This window comes from Clupea harengus, chromosome 22, assembly GCF_900700415.2.
Source record: "Clupea harengus chromosome 22, Ch_v2.0.2, whole genome shotgun sequence".
NCBI classification, from domain to species: Eukaryota; Metazoa; Chordata; class Actinopteri; order Clupeiformes; family Clupeidae; genus Clupea; species Clupea harengus.
Genome location: NC_045173.1, coordinates 19,089,333 through 19,113,798, shown reverse-complemented (window position 1 = coordinate 19,113,798; position 24,466 = coordinate 19,089,333). Strand labels below are relative to the sequence as shown.

The 24,466-nt window shown below is 47.1% G+C and overlaps 1 protein-coding gene across 1 annotated transcript in view; it reads right to left on the bottom strand.

The window, feature by feature from the left end:
- Nucleotides 1-23,256, bottom strand: part of zgc:110158 (uncharacterized protein LOC553590 homolog) — a 68,137-nt gene extending 44,881 nt beyond the window's left edge. The window contains exons 1-4 of the mRNA XM_012835223.3: nucleotides 22,759-23,256; nucleotides 14,188-14,260; nucleotides 12,701-12,762; nucleotides 7,088-7,172 (exon numbers count right to left, since the gene is read on the bottom strand). Of these exons, the coding sequence (XP_012690677.1) occupies nucleotides 7,088-7,172; nucleotides 12,701-12,762; nucleotides 14,188-14,260; nucleotides 22,759-22,814 (276 nt within the window). The 5' untranslated portion in view covers nucleotides 22,815-23,256. The remainder of the gene's footprint in view (nucleotides 1-7,087; nucleotides 7,173-12,700; nucleotides 12,763-14,187; nucleotides 14,261-22,758) is intronic.
- Nucleotides 23,257-24,466: the final 1,210 nt, after the last annotated feature.

Here is a 24,466-nt window from a genome sequence, read left to right as displayed (position 1 = left end):
ACAGCCAAAATCACCAATCCCCTCCACCCTCAACAACACACGCACACATCCCTGCACGTGGGCAGGGCACGACACACAGGCTGCAACCAGTCTCAGTCGGAGACCACCAGGAGAGCTGGCCCCACACACACACACACACACACACACCTGGGCAGGGTGGAGGCAGAGCGGGGAGATCATGGTGGTGCTCAGTGTTCATATGGGAGAGACAAAAGCACAGAAAGTGTGACATGCAGAGAGACAGAGATAGAAATGAGAGGGGGGGTAGAGAAAGGCGAAAAACAGGAGAGAGGCACAGAGGAATGAAAATAAGGGAGGGCTGCTGAGGTAGAGGTGACGGTGAGGGCGTCTTTATGCAGATCCTTAACGCAGGCTTCAGAATAAATCTCTCCCGCTCTCTTCACCCACCCCTCTCCATCTCCTTCTCTCCCCATCTCTATCCCTCTCTCCTCATCAAACTCCCCCATCCCCTCTTCCTCTCCCTGTCTTGCTAGTTTTCTCTCTCCCTCCCTCCTTCCCTCCCCCCTCCGTGTCTTCCTTCCTTCACTATTATGATTCCAGTGCGTCGTCATGCTGCCCACCATCCACTCCTCTCCTCTCCTCCCCCCAAGCCAGCCAGCAATCCAGTGGAGCGGGCATCATGGGTAAAGAGCCAGATTACCCAATCAATCTTCCCCAGAGTGTGAGAGAGGGGGGGAGGGGAGAGAACAGGGAAGGGAGAGAAGAGAGAGGGGAGGGGAGAGAAGAGAGAGGGGAGAGAAGAAAGAGAGGAGGGGAAGAAGATACTGTATGTTGGGAGGAATGACAAGAGGAAAACATAGTGTAGAGTGCAGGAGAGTAGAGGGGTGTGTGTGTGTGAGCGAGAGAGAGAGAGAAACAGGAGAGAACGAGAGAGAAAAATAGTGGTGGATGAGACTTAGCTAGGGAAGATGCTGAGGGGAAAGAGGAAGACAGCAGAGCAGCAGGTGGAAGAAACGACAGACAGAGAGGAAAAAGTGAGAGAGAGAGACAGACAGACAGTGAGAGTGAGAGAAAGAAAGGACAGTTAAACTTGAGGAAAGGAAAGGAATGAAAACATATATAAAAACTCAAAACACACAAAATAGAACAATTGGCTGACCGGCGTTGCCAGATAAAGCCTCATTTTCGATGCGAGGAGAAAAAGAAAAAAAAACAACAACAAGAAACAGCCTCAAGAATCAACACACAACGACCAGCAGGCAGCCTATAACACCAGCACCACCCAAGTCATCTCTCAGGCCTGCCGCTCCAACCCTCTACGGTGCGGACGCTGGTCTGACCACACACACACCACGACCAAACCACCATCCCTGCTGTGCGGCTCTCTGAGCGCCACACTTCCACGGCAACTGCCAAGATGTTCGTCCTGCTCAGATAAATAGACTTGCTGATGGGACAGAGAAAGGCGTCTCAGTGCTGTGAGCTATGCTGCTGTATGAACTCAGACACGAGAGAGAGCGAGAGCGAGAGCGAGAGGCTCCGAGAGAGATTTCTACTCTCTGTGTTCTCCCGTACCTAGCGTGGTACACCATGAAGGAGACCCTGCTGTCCAATCCCTGAGCCTCTCTAGTCACTCTTTGGCTACGCTATCAGGCCAGTCCCACACCTAAGGCCTATGTAATCCATTCCATCACCACCAGAGAGATTCTAACCCTTGTGTTTTAGCTTATGACCTAGACAGGGTTTTTCCTGCATAGAGAAAATTTGGGCGCGCGCCTAAGCCGTTTTCCCGAGCGCCTACAACAAATCCCGAGCGCCTAAGGCACCAAAAAAAGTCCGCGATAAAAAATGAATAAACAAAAGCGGTCATTCATGGCGCAATTCAGCTTAATGGTGTTTTGAGCCCTCACCGTCGACTTCAAGGCAGCAGCTTGTCCCACCTCCCACCCCCTGAGCCAATCATTGAAAAGAGGCTGTTCCAAGCTTGCCAGTTTAGAGAATACGTTGTTTTGAATTTGAGATTTGAGCAAGCAACTTACTGTAGCTAGCTTTAAGCTGTTTTAAACCAAGGCACTTCAAAAATGTTGTTTACAACCTGCTTACAAATCTGGTTAAAACAACTAGTGAAGGTGTTTTAGAATAATATTAATGCCATATACAATAACTGACTTTATGTTAACACCACTAATTAATGTTAGCTGTCTAATTATTTAGCGCAATGCTAGCATGCATCTACCGTAATTCGATTTTTAACCAAGGTAGCCTATTGTACTGCAAAATATTGATCGCGACCTGTTTACAAATCTGGTTAAAAAAAATAAAGGTGAGCTGTTATTTATAGATATGAATTATTTCGCTCAGGTGGTGGGATGCGCCTTCATCACGCGTGCAATGCATGTTCGAATATGGTCTCAATAGTATGTTTCAAGTATAGGCTACAGCCGAAACCTCGTTCTGTTTTGATCAATAGTAATCGAGTTGATAAGAAGACACGCTTGTCTGAACAGTAGGCAACTGTGAGGTGCGCGAATGGACAGAGCGGCCAGCTGCCAATCACTCAACTTGCGTATGCATCCTGACTTCATCAGTCGGCGGTGATTTTGAGCATAACATTCCATTTTCAGTATTCATGGCTTTTAATGTATTACAATATCTGCTATAGGGGTGGGAATCTCTTGGCACCTCACGATTCGATTCGATTCCGATTCAGAGGTCAACGATTCGATTCTAAACCGATTCTCGATTCTAAACCGATTCTCGATTCTAAACCGATTATCGATTATCAATTCTAAACCGATAAAACGATGCATCTCGATTTTTAAAACATTTGAGTTTGCTACTCAGAGTCTCAAATCACTTCCTACTTTGTGTTTGATAATTAAAGAAAATCAACAGATCTATTTTTTTATTAGAGAAAAAGTGTGTCCTTGTCACAATTATGACTTTCTATGAACAATGCAATAATCGATGCAGCTTGCATTTCAACACAAAATGAATGTGTAAAAAAAAAAAAAAAAAAAAAAAAAAAAATTTTTTTTTTTACTATTTTTTTATTTTATTAAAAAATCGATAATGAACTTTTCTGAATCGAGACAGAATCGTTCTAGAGAGAATCGAGAGAAATCGAAAAATCGATTTTTTCCCCCACCCCTAATCTGCTATGTTGAGGACCTACACAGGTGTAGGCTATTATTTGATTTGTTTACCCGTTTGAACGAGTACCAGTAGACCGCGAGTCCTCGGGAGAGGCAGACAACCGCATTGGTTTATCAATGAAAGCTCAGCTCGTTCGGAGGAGAGCGGATATATTTGTGTTGCATCTCGATATTATCATTGATAAACCGGTGCGGTTGTAAACTGTCGTTCCGCTGCGAGGGCCAGCCCGACGTGCACGAATACACCTGTACAAATGCAAATGAAATGTCCACTCAAAATGCTGACAAAATTTTGATTTCCAACGCAGCCTCCATTGGTGGGCCAATAGAAGTTAAACACACTATTAAACATATTTGTGGACAGTTTTAATAGTAAAAACAAAAATAATGGTATGTAGGTTTGTATAATAAAAATGAATAGTAATAATAGATAAACTTGATTTTCATAATTTGTGTGTTCCATTTCTGACCACTGGTTAGTTCTAGATTCTATTGATATACATTTCAGTAGTTTGCATATATATGTAAAGAGGTAAACCTTAATAATCTTTGAACCATACATGATAGCACCATGGGGCTTGGACTATTGTCAATCTATTTGAATCTAAAGTGGAAGCAAAATGATTTCCTGAAGCATATCCTCATTATTTATGAAATGGTAAAATGTAAGCTACCAGGTGACATGGTAACACAGACTGCACGCGCAGCGCGCACATTTTTTTTTTTGGAGCACCGAAGACCCATTTTGACCCAGGAAAAACCCTGCTAGAGTGGCCTGAAGTGACAGAGGGGCGTAGGACTAGACACAAGTGACTCTCCTGTTGAATTGTTAACAATGACTGATGATCATTACACGGTTTTAACATCAGCCGGAGAAGAGGAGGATGATGAGGAGGAGGAGGAGGAGGCGGAGAGCGAAGAGGCTGTGCCGCACGGCGGAGAGAAGCAGAGAGGAGCGGAGTGTGAGCGAGTGGCGGTGGCATTAAGAGGTGTCGAGTCCCCCAGCGCCGGGAGCCAAGCCAAGGCTGCAATCCCACAAAAAGCCCCGGATTAGCCCTCAACCATTCCTGGGATTTGAGGATTAGGGGGGTTCTATTCCATTATCTTCCTCGACACTGGAAAAAGATTCTTCACCGTCTTGGGTCTCCCATACAGACTCTCTCACACACACACACACACATGTACGCACCTCACAGAAACCAACAAATACACATACAGTAGCATTGTATATGTACACACAAACACACGCACAGAAATGTATACCAGCACACACGCAGGCACACACAAGCAAGTGCACAGACACGCACGCACGCACGCTTCCTGACATACCACAATGTTAGAGCAGAGACCACCCTGGCCCTGCCCTGCCCTGCCCTGCCCAGCCCGCCCCAGCACCCTCTCAGCACTGGCACCTCACGCAGGAGCGGAGGAGTTGGGTGATGGGGGGGGGGGGGGGGGGGGAGGACCATCATAAATCATTAGCCCCAAGGACACGCTAGTGGCCGCAAAGTCCTTGCCACGGCAGACACTGAATACTGCAGTTCAAGCATATGAGTCAACACACCCGTGATTCTCTTCTCTTTTTTTTTTGTACACACACACACACACACACACACACACACACACACACACACACACACACACACACACACACACACACACACACACACACACACACACACACACACACACACACACACACACACACACACACACACACACACACACACACAGAGAGAGAGAGAGAAAGCGCTGGCACGAGCTCCTTTTCTGTACTCCTGTCTGAGCCAAGGCTGGGCAGTATGGGAGTTTTTAAAGGCAGGTTAAACGCTGCATGTTCCAGCTTCCAGACGAGGGCCTTTGATACTTATACTAGCCATCAGACCCTTCAGCATCCATTGGTTGTTGTGGTCCTTTTCCTTATCAATGGGGCTGGCATTCACAGAACACAGAGCGGAGCACTGCCCTCCCTGTAACCTTCGCATCACCACATTATAACCATGGAAACCCAGAACTGCCAGAAGCAGGACAAATGACTAGCTGCTGGTTTGGTTATAACCTATTCCATTTGATCATTGGCTTTTAATGATGCTCAGCTACTATACATATGTAGGCTACATACATTACAGGATATTCGTGTCGGCTTCCTGGTCGTCTTCGTGGAGGAAGTGGGTGACTATCTGATAAGCTTAATCATTCACTGCACCTTCAGAGCCAAGACAAACACCTGCTCGAGTGAGAAACAGAAGTGATAAAGCATGACCGTATCCATCCCAAATATTCTAGCCACTACTTCCTGTTTCAGACTGGTATAGCCTTAACCATACCATCCGTGCTGATCAACTAGGCCTATGTCACATAAGGTGCCAAAACCTAGCCTATTCCACGACATACAAGCTAATATGGCAAAACAGGTCTTAAACAGGCACCAGTTTCATTACCATCTACAAATCCAGCTGCATTTCACTGCTGAAAATGAATGAGGCTTGTGCATCTTCACAGCCAGAGACGTGTGCGCACACACACACACACACACACACACGGCTGAAACCGCACAGCCACACTGGAGCAGTAGAGGGAGAGGAGCTGTGTGTGTGTGTGTGTGTGTGTGTGTGTGTGTGTGTGTGTGTGTGTGTGTGTGTGTGTGTGTGTGTGTTAACCGCACCTGTTAATCTGCTGGTGGGAATTAAAAGCAAGCATCTGATTAGCCGCCCGTCTCTTTGAGCATGATCTGATGAGCCTTAGACTGAGAGGAGGGGGGGGGACTTACGCTGCACACCTCTCCTCTCCTCTCCTCTCCTCTCTTCCACTTCACTCTCTCCTGAGCGCCAAACAAACAGATTAGGCCCCAGCCATGGGTCAGTGGCAGGCTAAAGGCTTATTGGCCCATATGTCAGAGCCACGCTGTGTCGCCGTGAGAGGCAACTCACAAAAACATGGTTAACATCCCCACTACACAAACACACCTCACAAAATATGGTAGCCACCACACACACACACACACACACACACAGACAAACAAACCACTCTTTCTAGCTCTCTACACACTTTAAACAACCCACACACACACACACACCCCCAAACCATTCTTTCTACCCATCAAACACAGCAAACACCATCAATCCCGCCACACACACACACCATTCTCTGCACCATTCAAACACTATAAACCCCATCGACCCAACCACATACCAACACCTCACAAACATAGTTAACACCCTCAACCACACCACACTCACAAACAAACAACTCTTTCTAGCTCTCAACACACTGTACACAAACCACACACACTCCCAAACCATTCTCTCTACCCATCAAAACACAGCCACAACCATCAATCCAAACACACACACACACACACCATTCTCTGCACCTTGCAAACATTATAAAACCCATCGACCCAAGCACACACAGACACCTCACAAACATAGTTAACACCCTCAACCACACCATTCAAAACATGGTACCGCCCACCCCACCGTTCTGCTTTTGAAGAGGCAAAAGACACAAGCCACCCTACACTACCCCACATAGATATGCTTCTCTGGCGTCCTGTGGCCATGTCTGTTGGTCCATTACAGTGTCAGCTCATCATATAAACACACATCAGCTGGGAGATCACATTTCCCCCTCTCTTCTCTCCCATCAGGTGACAACAAACAGCAGCTCCGGTTCCAGCCGGACCCGGGGTGAGGTTCGGTCCCCATCTACAGCCCCTACCCTATCTGAAAACACACAAGCAACCCACAGCAGGGAAGGGTGGGGGATGATGATGATGATGATGATGTTGAGCTCTGCTTATACAGCTCATAAAAACACACATCAGCTGGGAGATCACGTCCCCCCTCACCTGTTCTCTCCCCTTAGGTGCCCATGAAGGCTTGGTCCCCCACCTGTTCCCCACCACCAACAACCAAAAACACCCAGGCACCCCACAGCAGGGAAGGGTGGATAATGATAAGGTAACTCACATAGTCGTGGAAGGCCTTGGCCTCGCTGGAATGCTCACAGGTCTCACGTCTGTCTGGGGCAGCGCAATACAAGTCCCAGAATACACTGCAAAAGGAAGAAGAGAAGGCCGGTTAGAATGCAGAGCAGCACACAGATTTAAAAAGACAAAGAGTTTCCATTTCAAACCCAAACATGCACACCGCACGCACACACGCACACACACACACACACACACACACACACACACGCACACACACACACGCACGCGCACGCGCACGCACACACGCCTCCCTTAGTGCCTCTCTCCCCAGCACTCCTCTTTGACCTCTTCTGACCGTGTCATTTCCTGCCACTCCAGCCGATCAAACAAGAGCTGTGAGATTTTCTAAACCCTTCTCACTACTTCCCCCGCCGCCACCACCACCACTGGCCCTGCCGTAATTCCCATCCCACTTGGCAGAGGGCGGTGGGGGCTGTGGATCAATTAAGATCAGGATTTCCTCAATTAAGTCCAGTCCTCTGGGCTCCCGAGGCCAAGGGGGCTTCCCTCCAAACGGCCCTTTAATTACTGCGCCCAAACTAAGCACCTGTTTCACAGGCCCAAATTGGATTGCTCCTGGTCCTTGGCTATGGATTTAATGGACAGCCCATAAAACCTCCTGAAGGAGGGCCCTGGCAGAGCAGAGGCTGAAGAGAGGGATCGCACTTCAACCATGTTGGGGGGGAGAAAGAGAAAGACAGAGAGAAAAGAGGTGGGGGAAGTAAGTGGTGCATATGTGCACACCACACACATGCATTCATACAACCAGTTGAAATGCTAAATAAAGGGGGGGGGGGGGGGGGGGGGTCACTACTTCATCCCAGGAAGTTGTAATGCAAACAGTGGCTCACTGCCTCTTGTTCTTGGGTGACCCATTATAAAAAGTGGGGGTTATGAAACCTGCTGGTGCGGAGGGGCTCAGTTTTAACATGGGCTTTGACAGAGTAAACAAACTTTGTCTGCAGGAGCAATAAGAGCGCAGGATATGGGGAAATACCAGTACACTTGTACCAAGAGAAGAGGAGAGGCTCAGGGAAGAATATGAGAGAGAGAGAGAGAGAGAGAGAGAGAGAGAAGAAAGAGAGAGAGAGAGAGAGAGAGAGAGAGAGAGAGAGAGAAAGAAAGAAGAAAGAGAGAGAGAGAGAGAGAGAGAAGAAAGAGAGAGAGAGAGAAAGAAGAAAGAGAGAGAGAGAGAGAGAAAGAAGAAAGAGAGAGAGAGAGAGAACTCTGGAACGGATCTGAGAGTCCTGACCCGCACCGGCTCCGATCCAGTCAGCTGATATCTAAAGAGCCAGGGATGGGGAGAGGAGATACGGAGGAAAGAGGGGAGGGCTTAGAAGGAGGGAGGAGAAGAGGAAACGAGGAACAGGCACGACATGGCGAGACAACAAAGACAGAAAGACATACAGGAGAGGAAAGGAAGAGAGGGCAGAGCGGGGGGGCAGGAGAGCCTGAGGGTGATTCGGTCCTCCTCTGGAGCAGGGTTTTAAATGAAGCCAAGTGGCATGATGGAATACTGGCATGACCCTTCACCACACCACACTGACCCATAGGAAAATGGACACAGAGGGAGAGAATGAATGAGAGAGAGAGAGAGAGAGAGAGAGAGAGAGAGAGAGAGAGAGAGAGAGAAGAGAGGGCAAGTCAGCGAGCAAGCGAGCGGGTGAAGGGGAGTGTTCATCAAGATAAACAAAAAGACATCAATCCGCAAATCCCATGCAAGGTAATTTATTGTCCAGTATTTGTCCTAATCTCCTGCCAAGTGTAACAGTAGAAGCCAAGAGCGAGGATGGGACGTGGAGGGCTCTGAGCAGACCTCTACTGCTCCACAGATGAGGAGGCCTACAGGTGCAATGGACCCAGAGCAACAGGCTACAGGGACGGACCTTTCGGAAGAGGTCCTCCCTCCCAAGAGCCTTCTGAACACACCTTAGTGAGAGGACGGACCTGGGCTTCAGCTCAACAACAGCAACTACCATGGGAGTTTTATTTTTTATATTTAGCCTAATATTGAATGAAGTAAGTCTTGATGTTAAATTGGGGGCGACGGTGGTACAGGAGTCGTTTAGTAATCGGAAGGTTGGAAGGTTGCTAGTTCGATTCCCCACTCCTCCTTACCAAGTGTGTAAGTGTCCTTGAGCAAGACACTGAACCCATAACTGCTCCTGATGTATAAAATGCAAATTCCTTGTAAGTCGCTTTGGATAAAAGCGTCTGCTAAAAGACTAAATGCAAATTGCGACTTATTTCCGCTTCTTCTGGCCTCCTGATGGTGGTATAAGGTTATGCACAGTCTCCACCACTGAAACTATCTAAAGCTGCATTATAGACGTCTGGTCTAAAGCTAGCGAAGTAACTACCTAAAAAGCATGCAGAAACCTTGCAAACGCCACGAACAGCCCAGTTGGCACTGATAAAAAAAAAAAAACGTTTGAACATGCTAACTGGCCTCTTTTGGCAATATTGTTTGAAGAGGATACCAAACGTAGTTGCTTATGAAAACATAACTCGGAACGGGGCAAATTGTTACATAGTGTTGCTTTAATGTCCCACTCGTTTGGTGTCAATAATGGAGTTAGTTAGCTTGATGAGACATTCGCTTGATGTTGACGACATTGCTGGATCTATAACGGTATAACCTCATTAAATTGTTAAATGAACTACTTACACATTTTTTTTATTCTCTCTTGTATTGTAAGTAGTGTTTGAAGAATGACATCAAACTTATGGCATACTGTTGCATCCAACTGTTAGTCCATCCTTTACTCTTGCAAGGCATTTCAAAATAAAAGCCTGTTTCTAAATTCATGCCTTCTGAAGGGTGATTTGAGTGAATAGAATATCGGCAAAGTAAGGCCAGGAATGGTCAACATATTTTGAATATTCTTGTTTTGTGTTCAGTTTTCTTTAAACAATAGTACAGGATTGCTGTTACAAAACGCATTGATTACCTTGATGAGTGGCAGGCCTAGATGACAAGTGATGTAATTATAAATTAAGTGTAATTAAAACAAAAACTGCAGCTCAATAGATATTCCCATTCAAAAAGCATACAACTTTTTAAGTAATCCCAAAGGCTTTCCTAGCCTGTGGTTACCAGGTTACACAACTAAACAAGTAGGCTAGACATGATTGCTCATTTATTTTAGCAACGTGCGTCACGGTGCCTTCACTCCCGTTAGAAGTTGACATGTCGAGTCGCTCAGTATTGGCATAAAATTCCTCTCGCCTACTTTCGCCCTGCCTAGTTGGCAATGAACTTGCCTCTTGTCAATGTAAATCACCAACTCTCACTTAAAATGAATGGCAGCTGGTCACTTAGTGTCTCTACTGTGTCGCTGGTGTGACCAAAGGGTAGCCGTATGTCCTGAACCAAAGGAAGGGACGCTTTACTAATTGTTTAACAACAAAGCAGAGGAGATGAAAGAGAAGAGGAGAACAAACTGAGAGCCAGGACAGACAGACAGACAGACAGACAGACAGACAGACAGAACAAGAAAGTTTGGGAAACAAACACATCTCTCCAACAGCTCAGATTACGCATCAGCAACCATCCGTTTCAGGCCTTCTCGTCAATCAATCACACACGCCAAACACCACAAACAAACACAGCACATGACAGCAACAAGATGGTGAGAGATGGGAGGGAAACTATTCACATTCTGTGGATTTAACGCCCACATCTCCATTCATTCATTGGGCTGCTGGTTTTCTCCACACCCAAGTTACAGGTGCACACTGAATCATTATGTGTGTGCTTTGGGCACTGAATCCATCACCCTGGCGTTATTAACACCTTGCTGCACCAGCTGATCCACAGGGATAGCAAACTCTGCTTTCGGAGAGCTAGGAGCCAGCTAGGAGCCAGCCTCAAAGTCCACAACCCCTTCCCCCATCCTTCCACCCACCCCCCCAGCACACACACACACACACACACAGCTGCATTTAATGACGTCACAAAAGCATCCTTCTACATACAAAGCCTGGGGTGCAGCTCAATGTTATGCGACAGCCAGATGCTAATTGTGGGTAACTGCAAGGACTACCTCATTTTAATCTCAAGGGAGTCCTCTATAGGCCGACTCTATATGGGGGCAATAAGCTACGACTCAAGAGCGTAAAACCGCAGTGACAAAACCAGAGGCATTGTTCCCCCTCCAATCAAACAGCAGGATGCTGTAGTGTGTAGTTTACATGTCCATGGAAGAACAACAAGCACATTCAAACTGCAGAATTAGCCCGGTGTTAGCAATAACACTCAGTATGACCTAGGGTTGCTTGCATATGAGGAAGACCCTGAATGCAAAAGGGGTCAATTGGCAGTGACCAAACGTAGGCCTGCTTTCAATGCTATGTCCACTGTGATTCACTCACATGAGACAAAAAATTAACAGAAAAAAAAAAAAACAAAACAGAAGGACAGCAAGGTGGGTCCAAATCTGCCCGGGCTTCAAAATGAGGACCTTAAGACTGTAATGACAGGGGATCCATTTAGCCCGTTAAAGACACCCTGCCTGCCACCTGCATCTCTTGTAAAGACCACTACTTCTCCCTCCTTCTCCACCACCCCCCCATCCCCAAAAAAATGACCCTCTGCAAACCCAGAGGCTGTTGACCCCCAGGCCCCCCGCTGTCCTTATGACCCATCATTCAGGCACCTCATCCAATCAGAGCCGGCCAGGGGGACAGGGGGGAGAGACCTAGAACTGAAGGTGGTGAGAAGTGGGCGGGGACATGGCCATTTACTACAAAGGAGGGAGGATTGGGGATGAGGGGGGGGGGCTGGTATGCGAAGGGTTAATCCGTTTGGGGCTCTTTGGGCTGGAACAAAGCAGAGGGATGGCAAACAAAGGTTGATTTTGGGGGTGTTGGGGACAAGGGGGTTGGGGCGGGCCTTTCCCTTGCCATCTGGGCCTTTTGTTTGGGGCATGGGGGTGGCAGGCAGGCAGGGGTGAGGGGCAGGGGTGGGGGGTGGCTTCGTGCCTCAGGCTAGAGAGTCATGCCCTGGGAGAAGGGGAGGTGACCTCATGATTTGGCGAGCGTTGTGGGTCAAGCCGCTACCATGCAGTCTGACTTATGATGGCCAGCTCAGCACTAAGCGAGCAGCTTGGCGCTAAGCTAACGTCTAAGCGCTAACGCTGACAGCTGCCGTCTTTGGGCTCTCTTATACACACAGCCCTGGAGAAGTTAACTCTGGGGATATTTAGGTTTAAAAGAAGGGGAACCTACAATTAGCCACGCATATTCAATGTATAAAAAGAAAGAAAAGGAGAGAAGCTCTCTTCCACACAGAAGAGGCAGGCGAGAGCTCCTTGAGTTTACACCGTTCGCTGATTATCAGCGGGATAAAAATGTCTGATTACGCCAATTATGAGCATTGAAATATTGATTGCCTGGTGTACACACACACACACGGCTCATTTATCTCATTATTTACACATAAAACAAACATAGGCTATATATACACACACACACACACACACACACACACACACACACACACACACACACTCTACCTCAGAGAGGTGTGAAGACATAAACATCAGAGACGTAAACATCATGAGAGCAGCAACAAACAAAAAGAAAGACTCACCACCACCACGAGTGCAGGAATCCTGGGGGTTCCCCCAGCGTGATGTTCTTCTCCCATCGGATCTGCAGGGGAACAAGGAGCACAGTCAGATCCCCAGACACCTGGCACGAGTACTACGACTACACAGCAGCACGGGGGCTCACTCTCCCAGCAGGGGTCTACCCATCGGCGTTCACCCACTACCACACAGAGGACTGGCTAAACACAGCTGATCAATTCTGATGCCACACAACTCAGGTAGCCTAGGTGTACATTGTAAGTTGTCCGTTTCAGTGGCATGGAGTAAACCTACTGTGGATATGAAATCAGACACGTTCCCATGGCATTCTACACCTACTGTTAAGGCTTATATTGTGTTTAAATATCAATCCAAATCAATGCATCCTTGCACCTGTAACTGCAATAAGTCTTTCTAATACTGACATAGGGGTGCTGCTATGTAATTGATAAAGCAACATATATAAAAACTTTAAAAATAAAAAACCCTAAATCTGTTCTGTGGTGTCTATATGTTTTGATCTTTTGTTCATGCACGTTCTCCATAGGTGCTGGAGAGTGGCAAAGAAGCTCCTTCAGTTCCAGCACACAGGAGAACAGGAAAGGGAGCGGAGCTAGCTGTGGGCTGAGGGTTAAGGAACACACGGCCGAGAAATGAACCTATTATAAGAATTATACACGGATGGTTACACAAGAAAATGTACCACTGAACAAATAAAGAGGACTGCTTTTTTTTCTTTTTTTGATACAAGGCGATTGAGAGTGGATTATTTAAACAGGTCCGGAGGTTAAGAACACATTATCAGTCAGCTCGATCCGGTCACGTTTCCCACCGCCAAGATGAAAATCGGAGAAGGCCTTGCTTGTGTGCTGGTGCTTTTAGAGAGGTATGCATTTGAGACGACTGCTAAGGCCACTGCAGTCCCAATGTTGGGGCTTTTTTCTCTCTTTTTTTATATTAGGAGAACGAGAGAGAAAGGAGGAGAGAAAAGGAAAAAAGGACAGAGCTATGCACAACAATAAGGCCCTTTGGGTTTTTTCTCCTACGCAACACTACACAGGTACATAATCTCTGTGTGCTTTCATACGCTGCAACACAATATCACACCGTCTCTTCAAACCGGTTAGGCTATACAAGGGCCCAATTGTTGCACAGGTCAACTGTTATTGTTACTGTTATATACAAATTTGACATGAGTCATCACCCCTTACTTTAGCTTTTTCCATTTTTTCTTTATCGAAAAACAAGTGATCTGTTAAAAACACACATCAGTCTCGTACTATTTACATAGGGTGGGGGCAGGCAGAGAAGAAACATGGAGTAGAGGGCTGTCTGAATTACATAAGTGTTCTTGACCTCTGGGCTCGATTAGAATGTGAATTCCATGCCAGTCCACACTACTCTGGGGAGAGTAATCCGATTCACCCACTTATCGCCGAGAAGCGCGGGCATATCAGTGGGCTATGTGGGAGGGGGCGGGGGTTCTTACCTCGGATAGGAACGTCTGTGCGGATTTCTGGGCTCCAACATGCAGTAGATACTCGTACACGTATAAAGCTAATCTGTAAAAAACAGAGAGAGAGAGAGAGAGAGAGAAGAGGGGGGGTTAATGCAAAGAGGGTGATGGTATTTAAATGCAGAACTAATTCTGTGAAATGAACACACGGGTGCACAGGTTAGCAGCATCAGCAGTCGTGAATAAAGTGGGATTTGGCGGTGAGCGCGATGTTCTGAATGGCGCCGTCAGGGTACAGCACTTGAGGGAAGCAGTGAAGGCCTAACAGTCAGTGCAGAGAGGCTAATGTACCAGAGCACGGACGGACGCACGCGCGCGCACACAGCAAAAACAGTAAAGCCCTCATAGTCTGTGCAGAGAAGGGTGTTGGAACCACAGCTCCATACACATGGAAAGCAACTAACACAACTAGGTTTAGCTGCATTAAAGTTAGAGTGGGCATTTAACAACACCAGGGATACTGTGAAGCCCTCACAGTCAGGGCAGAGAGGGATGTTACCACAGTATCAGACATGTAGCATCTAACACTGCTGCAGCACACAACAGCACCTCAGCTAGTGCCTACACACAATCCCATCGCCCAGAAAGTGGACGTTCTCTCCCTACGTGTGAGACAGGGGGGGGGCAACTTTTGCTTTGTTTACGCCTGGCATCCATACTACTCTGGAGTTTAAGCCCCTGAAACTTTTGGAAATGCTGTTGGCCCGGTTTTAATTTGAAAACTCCAGAGTTGCAGTTTAGTGTAGACTGGTAGAAATGATGAAACCCACATTCGCTTCCTGACTGGGACTTATCAACACTCCTATTACATGACCCTTTTCCAGAAAGGTTTTCCTATTTTAAGGTGATTCGTTTGCATTTTAAAATGGAAACGATTTAGTGTGGGCGTAGCCTCAGGAATCGATGCAGGCCAGCATGGCTGCCGTTGTAACCCCAATCCGACAGCATCACCATGCTCCTATCTTTTGTGGATCCCTCCCCCACAAACACACACTCCCTATGTCCCAATGTCTGTTGCTTGGACTGGTAGCCTGATGACCAAACTCAAATCACACGCACACACACACACACACACACACACACACACACACACACACACACACACACACATCCACAAACCAGAAACACACACACACACACACACATCTGAACCAAGGCTGCTCCATCTCAGCTCCCTGCTCCTATTAGGCGAGAAAATGGCCTCTCTGCCTCTCCTGGCCAAATTACACCCAGAGATGGGGACTATTTCAGACACACACTGTGCAGTTTAGTATGCTGTGTGTGTGTGTGTGTGTTCGTGTGTGTGTGTCTAGTTTTGAGAAAGTAGTTTGTGTGGGGGCATGTGAATGTATCTGTATGCATCTGTGTGTCGGTACGTCTGCAGGTTTGTGTGTGTGTGTGTCTAGGGTTGTGAAAAGCAGAAACCATTTATAATGATCACGTCTGTCTGGGTTATATTGATCATTATAAGCATATAATTCTTATAACCAATACAACCATTTTTTTTTCTTAGGCAGATCTATTCAGACCATCTAATTGACATTTTAGTTTTTACATGAATATACAGTAATGAAACAGTGTCTTCATTTACTGAATTGTATTGACAGCTTTAAAGAGCAGGGTGGCATTCCAAATGTTTTCTTGTCTCATCTGTGTATTCTTCTCATCTGACCGCACCAGTCCAGCAGCAATTCATCGCACGCACCGCATCTGCAGCCTCCCATGCCATTTCTAAAACACAACATTCTCCTTCTCTTTTTAAATCGCTCACACATTATCAAACCACGCAACAAGGGCGGCTTCAACCACAGGTTCTCTCCCCGTGCAGATTTGTCTCCATCTGTAGCAGCTACGGCTGTTTCTCATTGTTTGAGTGGCCAACACAAGCCTGAGGAACACCAGCTACGGCTGGTTCTCATTGTTTGAGTGGCCTACACAAGCCTGAGGAACACCAAGTTTGGCTGCTGCATCTCCTCGGCTCCTTTTTGGCAGTTGGTCATAAGCTTAGAGGAGACTAGGTTATTCATTCAGAGAAAATGACTCTTCTCCAGTCATGATTTCAATGTGCACGTAGCACCAGCCTCGACTAGCCCGCTGGAAGCAGGCGGCTTACCATGCCAGGCAAAACATCATGAATGAAAAGCAAAATAAAAAAATTAGAAGAATGTCGTCATGTATAAAAAGACCCAAAATGAACACTGTAAGCGGCCTACTTGATTGCTATAAGAAAATTATACCAGCATCTGTATAGCAATAACTGTCCTAAGCTCTTTAATCCATAAAAGTGGTTGAGCACTGTAACCGTGATCACTATCAGCCTGTTTCCTCTGCATTCATGTATAAGTGTGTGGACCTGTATAGATCTGGGCATCTGAAGGCGTGTGTGTGTGTGTGAGTGTAAGTCCACTGCACACCACACCATACCCATCATCTACTGTGGCGTTGACACCTCCTCGTCAGTAAGGTGAGGTGACAGTCAGCCAGCGGGAGGAAGCCTCCGCCAGCAGCACAGACAGGAGGAGGGAGTCTGGATGATCATCCCATTCTCCTCCTCTGGGACACATGCACCGACTTAAGGCCGAAATATACTTCTCCGACTCCGTCTCTCCGTGGTCACGCAGTTGCCTCGACGGACTCGTTTTCATTTATGGTTCTCCGACGGTTGTGGGTGTTGAAAAGCAAAAAAAAAAATGTTTTCAAGATGGCGGCGGACCAAACCAAAAGGAAATAAACTGCATTTATATAGCGCTTTTCTACTCATTAGAGCACTCAAAGCGCTTTACATGGTTATGCCTTATACATCTACCCATTCACACACCGGTGGTAGAGGCTACCGTGCGAGGCACAAACCTGCATATCTGGAGCGGTTAAGGGGTTTCGATGTCGTGCTCAAGGACACTTTGACACATGGTCAGGAGTCGAGATGAAACTAGCAACCTTCTGACCGCTAAACGACTCTACCTCGTGAACCACCAGGAATGGACGCTGTGACACAATACACCCCAAACGGGCGGCTGAATCCCACTGATGCCCACGAATCTATTCATGGGCTCCCTCTCTCCCTCGCCCCCTCCGGCTCTCCATTCTTAAAACTGTGTGGCTCTGAACAGATTGAGAAGCAGCGTGTGTTAAGTGGGTCTGTGTGTGTGTGTGTGTGTGTGTGTGTGTGGGAAGGCGAGCGTGGGTGAGCAGGCACACTGAGCTAGCGATGAACGGGGGGTGCCCAGAGCAGCAAGGAAATAAAACGGGGGAGGAGAGCTTCTCTGTGATCACTTAGTCAATCACCCCCCACACAGGGCACAGAGGCCAGACAAGGAGGAGGGTGCTGAGGCTCCGTGTCTCACACTCACACTCACACACACACACACACACACACACACACACACACACACACACACACACACACAGGAGAGTGACCAGAATGACAACACTTCTCGCACCACAGAGAGAGGGAAGAGGAACATTCCAACTGAAACAGCAGAGAAAAAAAAGTGAGAAAATGTCCATCCATTGTAACACGACGCTTTGCCACCCACCCCCCAGTCCTGAGTAAACTGGCCACCATATCAGAGGCTCAACCCCTGTAATTACCACGGGCTCCTCAATGACTTAAGATACAGCCTCTCCCTTGTCCCCTCTGAACAATTTAAATAAGGGGGCAATTTCTACCACTTTAGCCCGCCAGGGCCACTAGGTAATTTTTGTAGGAGGCCACTTAAAGCTCCCTGCGTTGGGCTGTAGTATGGGAGCGACGCGCAAGACTTCTGTAGCTGAGTGGCTCCCTACCTGCGTCGGGAGAAGGTGTGTTTGCTCATTGCATTGAGAGAAAGACAGACACACAGACACCTTCCAGTCGCTTCTCCATCCAAGGAGCACCCTTATCAAAATGTAATCGGCAGGAATCCATGGGATCCGAAGGGGGGGGGAGAGAGAGAAACAAAGAGAGAAAGAAAGAAAGAAAGAAAGAAAGAAAGAATGGGGAGAATTTGGAGGAGAAAGAGAGAAAAAGAGAGAAATAGAGAGAGGGATAGACAGAGAGAGAGAGAGAGAAAGAAACTAAAGTAAGTAGGGGAAAGAGAGAGAGAGCGCAAGTGTATGAGGGAGAAGTGGAGACGAGAGGGGGGTTGGCGTCGAGCTGTGCATGCTCCAGTGCTGGATAGCGCACCTGGCGCAATGCATTATTTAAAAACATTCATTCAATTGCAAGGGCTTCAGGAGGGGAGCCACTGCTCCAGTGACAACACTGCGCGGACCTGAGGGAGACACTGGCCCCCACGCTACAGCCATACAGGAGCCAGCACAGGCCACAGAGCACACTGAAGGAGAGCAGGGCAGATGGCCAGAGAAAGAGAGAGAGAGAAAGGGACATGGGTGACGAAACAGAGACACATAAGAGGTAACGAGTCGACGTCAGAGAGAGTAAAGACAGGGAGAAAGAGAGGGGCGCTCTCGTCTTCTCTCCGAGACAAAAAAGATCAGAGAGAGGGGATACAGGTGGCTCATCACGGATAAGATATGGATTAATCAGATGCGGCTGAAGCAGCAAGTTCGAGCGAGCAGTCAGTCAGTCAGTCAGTCAGTCAGTCAGTCAGTCAGTCAGTCAGTCGTCCAGCAGCACGCTGAGGAGCAGTCAGTCAGTGACCAGAGCCTGGCAGAAAGGCCTAGACAACAGAGCCACTGGGGGAGCCTGTGCGGGGCGGAAAAGCGCAGGGCCACTGGCCTCATGAAGTGGCCCAAAGAGTGGCCTAGAGGGCAGCCCAGCAGCATACTGAAAGAGGCACTGACATTACCGTTTGTAGTTATGCTTGACAGAAGGAGACAGAAGAAGAAAAAACAGCTGAGGCATTAGTCCACCTCTGCTCATAGCAAGCTGAGAGGGAGTCAAAGATAAAACAACAGCGCTAACCCTAGGCCTAGCGTGCTCTTGCTCGGAAACAACAACAACAACAACAACAACTAACAAAAGAGGATGGAGCACTGGGGCAATTCAGCTGAAAATACACAAAGTATTACAAACACACCCAGTGTAGCAAATTGGCTGTGTCCACCTATGCCTCTCTCTGCCCCAAAGCAACTAGGCCTACCTGCTGCACGTGCCTGCCTTGTAATAAGGAAACGTCTTTGAGTTTGAGATGGGGGGGGGGGGGGAGCTAAGAGTCTGTGAGTCTTCAAAAAGCCGCCGCCCCCCCCCCCCAACCACCACTGATGCTTCTGCTGCTCCTCGTCTTAAAAATCTGAATGGTGGCTAGCTCAGGGGGATGCCTGAAGGGACAACCCCCCTACACACACACACACACACACACACACACACACACACACACACACACACACACACACACACACACACACACACACACACACACACACACCACAGAGAGAGAGAAGGAGAGAGTGCAGCGGCCTCCCTCTCAATCCCTGCCTCGTCTCTGCCACCTCTACCACATCCTCCACCCTCCTCACCTTCTGTCACTCTCAGCTCCTCGCAGACCGCAGAGAAAGAGAGTGTGCGTGTGTGTGTGCGTGTGTGTGTGTGAGAGAGTGTTCAGAGAGAAAGAAACTGTGTGTGTCAGCCTCCTAAACAGAAGGAGAGAGTAGGTGTTTGGTAGCCCAGCCATGCAAGGGATAGAACACCAAGAGAGGTGCCCACAACCACAGCTCAGCCAAGCACGATGCCACTGGCTGACACATAACCCAGAGGCAGACGGGGGGTGGGGGTGTGGAGGTCCAGTGCCAGCCTGCTCTCATGGGTCTTGTTTGGAGACCAGACCAGATAGTAGGGAACAGGCTGATAAGCCCTGATGCCCTGCTCAGGCAGGTTCCGTTTGATTGCTGAACTTCAGCCATCACACAGTACCCAGATCTACAGGGTCTGGGTTGGTTTTGGACCTGCTGCGGACCATAAGGCACCAGGACACGCTTCACCCTCAACTGTCCGGTCTGGGTGTCTGAGGTGGCAAACAGCAATGGACGCAACTGCCCCCTTGTTCTTTTCTTCCTTTATATTTACCTCCACAGACTCAAACTCCCCTTGTACATGAATGGCAGAAACAGAACTAGAATTGCACTGGCATCACCGAGTTTCTTCCTCAAAGATGGGACCATGAACTTTTTTTGGTCATGTACAGAGCAGGATGGCACACAGAAGAGTAAGAGTCTTCCTCAGCCTATCCATTCATTCATTTTCTCTGTTCGCCCACTCACCGTATCTGTATCTCTCCCTTGCTCTGTTTTGCTCTCTCTCGCTCGCTCTCTCTATCTCTCTCTCTCTCTCTCCGTCGGTCTCTGTTTCTCTCTCTCCAGGTCCTTGTTTCAAAGGGATCTCCCAGATGTATGCGTGGAGTACACCTGACATCTTGCCTCGGGCTCGCAGACAAAACCCCATCTTTAAACATGAATGAAGCCAGGCCACATATAAGCGCCAATCATGTCCTCACCCCTACTCTCTATTATTCATGCCTGCAGCATAAGCAAGGCCCAATGGGGGACCACACTGCTCACAGGGCTCACATAGTGGGACAGAAAGAGAGAGAGGGACAGAGAGAGAGAGAGCGGGAAGGGGTGGAGGGGCAGAGAGGAGGTGGAAGAGAGACAGAGAGGAAGAAAGGGAGAGAGTGTGAATGTTTGGCACACTTGTCATCTACAGGCTACTTTTCTTTCCTTGTATGAAAAACGTTGCCTTCTGTTTGCAGTGGAATCTCCCCCTCTGTATGTTTGAACAGTGCTGGTGCCGCACACTTTGTTGTGGCACATCAGTGTGAAGTTAAACAGAGCCTCGACAAGAGTGCAGAACAGAAGGTCTGTTCAAACTTCTCAAACTGGGCCAAAACAAAGAGTGCACGAGAGACAGACGGAGCAGTAAGAACTACTGTCCAGTGCAGATGAGTGACAAGGCACGCGTATTTAAAGCAAAGGGCACTTGCATAGGGCATTGATACAGTAATGTCTTTACCTCCCAGAAGCTTCAGGAACACACTTATGATGATCTTTCATCACCTCTTAAACGATCACAGTTTGGTTGTCGAAGGCCAAATAAGACATCCCAACATGCTAAAAAAGTGTGGCTTAGGGTGACGTGTTGGGTCTGACTACATTTGATGGATAAAAGCTAGGGATACCTCAAACTGAGTGTGTTAGAGGCCAGGTGGACCTGGGGTAACATATGAGCCGTCTACGTCACACCAACTTTCCGAAGAGCTCTTAGTTGGGACTTAGCTCGTATACATATGGCTACGGCAACACAAACGTTACAAATAAAGACGACTACTAATGTCGATCTCCACAAGTCAAAATGCAAACAACTTGAGCAATAAACTTGCAAGCATGCGATTGTTGTCGAGTCGGCGAACCGGTTTGAAACAAGAAATCTGCCTGCGGCCAATGATGTTCTTAAAAACCTTGGAGTTCGGTTTGAATACAGTATTGCTGTTGCATTCGACTATCATTTCGGGACAATAACCTTTGCTCTAGCAGACCAATAGCTTTGAAGACTTCAACCCTTTGTGATCAACAAAACAATCCCTTGTAACAGGTCTCAAAGATGAGGTAGTTCGTCACGTTTACAGAAACAAAATAGGTTACTCAATTCTCAGTTTTGACGAGGCGAATTGAGTTTGTTGACGAAACCTCATCAGCTATCTTTCACAAGGTCTTGTGGAGTTATCTGCTAGCTGGCTTGGCACACAGCGCAGTTTGTGGATGCACCTCGCTGCAGCTAGCCCTTGCTAGTCCCACGGCCACCTCACCCGCGACACAAATATTCTTATCAGGAAACAATGTGTTACATTTCAGTTGGAATGCAGCCATTTTTTCTCAAGCTAACGTTAATGCTAGTGGATGCATGTATAAAGATATACTGAACTATAATTTCTTGTTTGAATACAATAGAGAGAGAAAAGCAAGCGTCCGTGCATCTTCCTATCAAATAATCCAGATTCCTGTTCAACCTGACTGCATGAAGCATTGTTTCCTTTCAGCTGGCTAGCTAGATAGCTAAGGATACAAACTCAAGAGATCTCCCCAAAACCTATACGCATCATCACTTTTCATCCGGTGTTCATTGTTACTAAACATTGTGCTAGACTGCAAAACATGCGAACTACCGGCACCTATGTTCGTCTAGGAAAATTCAACAGAAACAGATGACCAACATTACATATTTCATGTAAAACAATTATTGGCTCATTTAACTCAGCGCATCAGAAAGTACATAAAGAGCTGAGTTAGCAAGCCATATATGAACCTAGGTTAGCAAGGACTGGTCACAAAAGTCAGACAATCAGGACAAACACACTGAAAAGAACAAACAAAGCGATAGAAAAACTGCACAAACACAACAGCTTAGGAGCAACAGCCAATGCAATCAATATGCTACATTATTTAACAATGCAACAAAAAAATGTAAGTAAGGAAGACAAAGTTAGCTAGCAACACGGTTAGCAAGCTAGCTTTACATGTAGCTACTGGAGAAATTGGTGTCAGCCGTGGTCTCCAGGTAATGTTAGCAGGTTAGGTCTCTGTGACAATGCACAAATGTACTTAACTTACTTCTCTCTCGCTTGGCTATCGGAGGGGACGACTGCTCCTTTACCTTTGGCGTACATGTTGGACACTGTTTTAAGACTTTTACCCACTCAACACATGTCAAAGAAAGCAGCCTGCAAAACGTTCTATCTCCATAGCTACCCGGTTAGTGTTTTTTCCTCCTTTTTTTACATCTCCAACATTGGCCACAAATCAGGCACAGTTTCTACTGGGGGGACTTGAAACAGGCCACTGGTAGATTTTTTTTTTTTTCAATCGCTGTTCCAGGATTCTAGCCACACTCCCTCTGCTGCGAAGAGAGTGGGGGTTTCTTAAAGGGAACTCAACCTTTTAATGGTAACTTGGGTGGATGTGTGTTGTATTGTCAACACGGCATCATTGCAAACATTGACTGTATCTAACTAGAGAATTTTTTGTCATTTGTAAATGGAAATTAATAAATTAACATTTATCATTGGTGACCTCCATGGTTCTCATTTGTCATTTAATGTTTTGCATGGACCATAAAACATTTGTATATATTCTTCTCCATTCGGCTCCATCTTGCATCTTCACAGAATTTTGACAGAATTACTAACAGCAGGGAAATGGGTAGTGTATCAACTCCTATTTCCTGCAGTTGTCCTCATTCTTAAGTGAGAATGATCTTCTGGGCACCTCAAGATTTGGTAGAGTTGAGACCATACTGCACATAAAACTCCTTAAGAACACGGTGTGTTTCCTGGTTGGGTCTGGTGATAGCATGGTGTACAGGCACACTCATTTCACAAGGACTGGAGCTCTGGCAGACAGTCAGTGTACTACGTACAGTAACATCCTAAAATATAAGAAATAAAGGGACTCCCTCTCTTGTCTTCTTGTAAAATGATAGGCCTTTACTCTACCAATATGTAGCCTACTTATATATCTAGGTTCAAGGGTACGGCTCAGACCTCGTTCTGACACACACCAGATGCATTCCAGACATAACTATCACCAGGGTAGGATAGACGGTTTAATGCAAAGGCAACATTTACTCCGTTCATGTATTGATATTGTTGTATTTCTCAAGCTTCCATACTGAGCATTTGAGCGTGCTTGCTGCAGCAGAAAAGACTAATCTCCTGCCCTCAGCACTGAGAGGCCAGGCTACTGCTCCGTGTGCTTCAAAGCCAGATGCCATTACACTTATGTAAGGCCCTCTCTTTTTTTTATAAATAAAAAACACATGAGCCTGTGTTCTGAGCAGTTTGACAAGGACCACAATAGAGACGTTTACATGCTGGCTGAGTCAAGATAGGCTGTAGACCTTCCAAATGATTTAATTCATCCAAGTGATTGCTTCAACCACACTAGTAATGCATAGTATACTGCTTGAGAAAAAAAAGTCAATTAAAAAACAAAAACACACAACCTTTATCCCCAAATGGATTGAGCAAACTAAAGACCGCCAAAGCCTTTAAAGAACCCAACCACATCACAACAGAGGTGGTTGACCAATTTTAAGCCTGCATTCTTTTTTCGGCCCAACATCAAAACAAGCCACATCCTCTTCGTTGGAGTTGGAGTTTTTCCTCTTCCACACCACACCACACCCCACACTCACAGGCACACACACACGCGCGCACACCCACACACACGCGACGCGCACACACACACACACACACACACACACACACATCTGCACAGCTGGACAAAGGCTGGTGCACGTCCTGGGCTACTGTTCTCCGTG